The following is a 6,112-nucleotide window of genomic DNA, read 5'->3' on the forward strand; positions in this document are numbered from 1 at the left end:
TGGTTCTTATAACATTTGGCAGAATTAAGTGTGCATTCCAACTTCACTATTTGGGTATTATTTTTCCCTGGGATTGTGTCTTTTTTTCAGACACCTCTTGCAAGAAGCTAGGGACCTGAGTTCCAATAAGACTGTACTGCTGGATTATCTCAAGGTGCCACATGACTGATTCTTTCTTTAAACTAAAACTGTATTTTATTTATCTCCTGGGACAGGAAAACATCTTTTGACATATTTTTGTTCATAGGTTATGGCACAAGCACATAGAAATAAAGACAATTCCCACATCATGACTTCACATGTCTCCTTTAGACAGTGAAGTTGAAAATCTGATAGGAACAGGGAGCCAAGAGCGAACAGTAGCCTTGCAGGAAAGGCTACCAGGCTGGCACAGGCATGCACCTTACCACTGCAGATGTAAAAGAAGCTTTCTACTCATTCTGAGAAAAGTCCCACAGTGCAGTTTTCTTCCTATAAATTTAGCTAAAGGGTTAAGTCATCAATGCTAGATATTGCAAACTGCCTCTGACGTCCTTACATTCCAGGATTTTAAAATAGTATTAAAATACAGTACAGAAGTCTTCTGAGGGTTGCACGTTTCTACATGTTGCTCGTGAGTGTTAGCGTGGCTGTATTAGCTGTATCAGCTTTAGTGCTGCATCCTCCTCTTCCCGCTTGAGTTCTTCTTCCCTCCTACCTGGCTTTATGAAAGTAGCTACCTGATAGGTGGGTAAGACTAGGAACACCGCATAAACAAAAGCTTTGTTTGATGATAACCGAAGCTCTATCAGTTGCTCTAACCCCAGCAACCAAAATCTCAAAAGCACAATAACCAGAAATAGAGGGAAACTCATTTGCATTCCCTGCTACTTTCATGTGCCTTATGGCATTTCATTTGGCTCTGACCACTGTTTCCAACAGATACCAGGTAGCAGCATATCCTAGGTTCTTCAAACTGGCACAGGACCACAGAACAGCAGTAGAACAGCAGTAACCACATAGGCTCTTGCGCTAGTCAAATTGCTGACCCCTAACACGTTACTCAAACTTCAGAAAGAGCACTTTGCCTTACTGCAGTGAAGTGGTTGTAAAGACTTGGTAGTTTCACTAGTTATTGAAAATGGAAACAAAGCAATGTGGATTGTGATGTACTGACATTATTAAAGCACTATAGAAGCAAAGGATGCTGAGGGCCTTTCCCTAAACTTCTAATTCACATCACTTTGGAATTAAGCTAATTGTCACCAAATTAAATCTTTGCTGTGTTTATCTCCTGTTTTCTTGTTCAGAGATACAGGCAGAAGAAGTGGAGCAGGTGAAGATAAATTTCTTTGGCCCACTTATAGCTGTGATTATACTGATCACACTTCTTCTGGGTTTTGTGATATTGAAGAATAACAGGAAAATCTCATCTACCAGCCAGAGTAAGTTATTATTTCTCAGCTTCAGCTCTACTGTCCCTCAGGTCACAGGCTTTGCTCTTTGTAACCATCCCTTTACCTACTTCCAAGCTGCTGACAGAAAGTTAGGATTCATGCTAGACTTAAGCTAAACTTCCTTAGACAATTTAGTTACTGCAACAGCTTAGTCTATCTTGCAGGAAGTCAAAACATCTTCTTTCAGTCTTCTAATCTACTTCTCCATCTTCTTTGTGCTCTCTGAAACTGGCACCAGCTTACCACTTTTTTCCTGTAGTTTCATCCTTTTTTTTCTGGTTTATTGGTAGATTTGGCTCCTAAAACCATTGAACTGTATAAACCTTTCCTGACAACCATCACTATTTATAAGAAAGGTAGAGCTGGGGGAGGGATGAGATGAGGCTTCCATCAAGTGCAAGTATCTCTGTCATCACAGAGCTGAAAGATCGAAGGCATTGCTCCACCACAGGCTGCCCAACACTGGACAGAAAGAATCGTCTTGTACTAGGAACAGAATTCGATCTCTGCGTTGCATTTCTCTATTCTATTCCAACACTAGGTCTCAGCAGTCCATTCTGCACTCAAGAGGACCCTTATGTTGACAACAGAGTCTATCCTTCCTTGTAGCAAGAAAGAAATACATTCCTCACAGTCAGACCTGTTTCCTTTTACAGCCACAGGTCCTGAGTCCCACTCATTCTTTCTCCAAATCCTGAGATAACTGGACGTTTACTATCAACTCTTTTTTCAGCTCCCATTTCTCATGTTTCTGTAAATCACATATTCATCTCTTTTAGGAGTCAGTCAAGCAGTCTAGAAGCTATCCAGCTTGAAACTGAGGCCATCAGCCAGACTGCTGACGGCGAACTGTCTCTGAACATAGCAAGACCTGAGGTCGCATTTTCTTGGATGCTCTGCCAGAACAAAAATCCCCCCCATATGTACCCTATAGAACAACATGGAATATTTTTGTCTGATGGCTGAAATCCACCATCCAGTGTTGTCTGCTTTTATTTTTGCTCCAGAATGGTAGTAAATATGATGCTCTGCCTGTCTGCATGACTATCTTGTTGCTGTATCTTCCATTACGTGCTGTGACATTGTCAAATCCTGCGAGTCAATGAAGAAAGCAGAGCCTCGTGGGTTACAGAAGAGAATGTCTCAGAAATAGAATGAGTTAGACCACAATCTGTGAATCATAACCATCACTGGAAACATGATCAGTGGCAGGCTATTAATCATAAGCTGTAAATGCTTTTGCTAGAGACAACGTGGCTTTGTACCAGTAAGTTCTTTGTAAAGCTCCATAGCAGAAAGAGGAACTTCAGGGCACTTCCCCACCTTCTGTCAAAAGTCGCGCAGTTCCTATTAGGCATTGAAACTAGAAATCGCCTGAATGAAAGACTGGCGTTAAACATTATTTCTGATTGTGTTTTTTTCTGCCATCCAAGATTAATATGCCCAGACAGACAGTACCTCCATGCTTGGTTCCTCTGTATTCTGTACTAGTTGTTCACGTGGATGCGGGATAGAAAATGAAAGCATGAGGTATCACTCATATGTGTATAAACCTAAATATACAAAACTAAGTTAAGCAGGTAACAAAAAAATATTATACAAGTAGGTCATGTTCCAATGTGGTTGACTATGTTCCCCCTTTCTTAATTTTGCTTTAAACCTTGAAGATAGAGCAATTTGTACACTATGGTATGCTGGGAAGCTGTTTTACCTTTCAGAAAAATTCTCCGTTTCACTTAAAATGTGCCAGTTCTCTAATCTTGAACAGTCTCTGCACTTTATATTCTTCAACAGCACTGACATCTTTCAGGAGGAAGAATGCAGCAGAATTGAGACAAAAGCCTTCTGAGGTCTCGATTGTGTTTGTAGGTCTGACAGTTTCAGTAAGCGCAGGGACATTAGCATCACATTCTCAAGACAAATTTCAGCTCAGTCGTAGTCTGGGGACATAAATTCTCTATGGTTTCCGCTGGGTACGAATAATCTTTTCTGTTAAATGATGTTGTGAGTTGCTAGATTCCGCCTCAAATTGTACTCCATTTTCAAGTATGTGAGAGAATGTGCATGTCCTTTTGAGTTAGCTAAACCATTTGGGAGACAGTTTATTAAGCTATTACACTAACATTTCAAATATTTTAATCCAGGTAAACTTCACTCAAATTTTATTGAAAGTTAAAGGTTTTATTTTTATGTAAAAGTTTATATTTGCTAGCAAACTTATTTAATGTCTTATTAAAATATATGTCTTTTTCTGAGTTGGTGTTTTATTTTCCTGTCATGAAAGCAGTATATTGAGGAATACCCACATTTGGGTGTTTCTCAGGGAGGAAGCACTCCCAGAATTATTTCTTGGAAGAAAATGAGTAAGAAAGGTATTGCTGCATTTACCAAGAATGGTCAAACGAATCAAACCTTCAGACTGAAGATTCCATGTGTTCATTCATGAAGCTGGATATATGTGCGCAGCACTGTGTATGCATACCTCCTTGATTTATCGACCTGTACACTTCAAAGATTAGATACAAAATGCCAGTCTGAAAATTAGGCCTTTTCATTGTGTGCTGCAGATTATCAAATATATCTCCAGTGGATCACACAGTCTTCTCTAACTCTTGATTAACACTGGGTTCCTTAAATAAAGCATGTGTTAAACTGACAGGTGTACTAAATCAGGTAGACATTCACTAGACTGGTGTTGTCTCTACTGCTTTTTTTAACACATGCTGTAATTCAGTTCTTCTTTTTTCAACATTTTTCCTTCCCACTCATCGTCCACCTCAAATCCTCACTAATATTGAGGTTGTGAGAACAACAGCTAAGTCCTACTTTGCTCCTACCCAAACAAGCCTTGGGGGTCTTTTGTCCTCCACATGAGTAGATCCATGTGTATACACTTACATTGCTGAAGTCACAGTCTTGGAACTCTCTTGCTTGTCCCTAAATCTTCATGTGCTTCTTATCTGGTCAGCTTCATGTGCTGAGGAAAAAAACCATCACCAACCTTTCATGTCTATCCATACGAGAAAAACAGTAACCAGTTCCTCCACAATGGATAAGGCATCTGGAAATCTGCGCTAGGACTCGTGTGTCCTTCTCTAGCGCATTCACTTAGCTGAAAAAAACCAAAAAATCTGAGCACAGGTTTTGCAACATGTCTTAGTACCTCTGAGGGGACTTTTCACCCTGATATCACTGTCTACTATCACTATCGGCCACTGTAACTAATGGAAAAACTCACACAGTAAGTCAGATTAATCTTTTGACAATGCCCTTCCATTTTTAATTTGTTGCTAATTAGTGAAGTTATTTGTTTTCCCCCCTTGCCGTCCCTCTGTGGTAGGGCGCCAACCTCCTTCTATTACCTGATCGATTTTCTCTGTCCCCTCTTTTCTTGCTTTTAAAATCAACTCTGCACTAGCAGGTGTAATGAGCATAGTAGCAAGGCACAAGAAAAACGTAGGTGATGTGCTGGCATTTCTGGCCTCCATACAAACGTATTCATATTTCCAGTCTAACTCCTCACACACTTTGTAGTCTTTTCTTCACCTGCATGCTTTCAGTCATTTAGGGACTCTTAAACATGGCAAGCAAACAAATGAGCATACGCCCACTACATGCCACAGCACGTAACAGCTTTGCTTAAAACACCGGTCCTTTATTTATGGGTGTAACATTACAAATACCAGAAAATGCTAACAAGGAAATGGAAACTATGTGCTGAACTAGTAATCAATGCCCTAAGGTAAAATCCTGTCATCAGACTTACAGATAGGTTGCCTCAGGTTCACTGAATAGCCAGCAAGGAATCACAGAACAGTTGAGGTTGCAATGGGAGGTTGCCCGGTTCAACCCCCCTGCTCAAGTACGGTCACCTGAGGCAGGTTGCCCTGGTCCATGACCAGACAGCTGCTGAATATCTCCAACGAGGGAGACACCACGACCTATCTGGGCAACCTGCTCCAGGGCTTGGTCACCCTTCACAGTGAAAAGGGGTTTCCTTGTGCTCAGAGGGAACCTCCTGTGTTTCAGGTTGTGCCCATTGTCTCTGGGCCTGTCACTGGCAGCCACTGAAAAGAGCCTGGCTCAGTCTTTTTCATACCCTTCCTTTAGGCATTTATACACACTCATGAGATCTCTCCTGAGGCTTCTTTTCTCCAGCTGAACAGTCACGGCTCTCTCAGCCTTGCCTCAGATGAGAGATGTTCCAGTCCCTTAACCAGCTTTGTGGTCCTTTGCTGGACGCCCTCCAGTATGTTGATATCTCTCTCGTACTGGAGAACCCAGAACTGGACACAAGACTCTAGGTGTGGCCTCACCGGTGCTGAGTAGAGGGCAAGAGCCGTCTCCCTCAGGCTGCTGGCAATGCTTTCCTTGATGTAGCCCAGATACTGTCAGCCTCCTTTGCCACGAGGGCGCACTGCTGCCTCATCTGCGACTTATCCACTAGGCCATCCATGCCCTTTTCTGGAAAGTTGTTTTCCAGATGGTTTGCCTCAGCCTGTAGCAGTGCATGGGGTTATTCCTCCCCAGATGCAGGACTTTGAATTTCCCTTCTTTGTAGTTCTTTTCTGCCCGTTTCTCCAGCCTCTTGAGATCCCCCTGGATGGCAGCACAACCCTCTGGTGTGCCACTTCTCCCAGTTTTTTATCGTCTTTAAACCTGCTAAAGTTAAATGT

The 6,112-nt window shown here is 41.9% G+C and overlaps 1 protein-coding gene across 1 annotated transcript in view; it reads left to right on the top strand.

Annotated features, from left to right (window-relative positions):
* Positions 1–1,792, top strand: part of LOC104493271 (T-lymphocyte activation antigen CD86-like) — a gene marked incomplete at its 3' end in the record, with an annotated part of 8,840 nt that extends 7,048 nt beyond the window's left edge. The window contains exons 4-5 of the mRNA XM_010135922.1: positions 1,290–1,424; positions 1,727–1,792. Coding sequence (XP_010134224.1) covers positions 1,290–1,424; positions 1,727–1,792 — 201 coding nt within the window. The remainder of the gene's footprint in view (positions 1–1,289; positions 1,425–1,726) is intronic.
* Between the last annotated feature and the right edge of the window lie 4,320 nt (positions 1,793–6,112).

This window comes from Buceros rhinoceros, unplaced genomic scaffold, assembly GCF_000710305.1.
Source record: "Buceros rhinoceros silvestris isolate BGI_N320 unplaced genomic scaffold, ASM71030v1 scaffold12815, whole genome shotgun sequence".
Lineage (NCBI taxonomy): Eukaryota > Metazoa > Chordata > Aves > Bucerotiformes > Bucerotidae > Buceros > Buceros rhinoceros.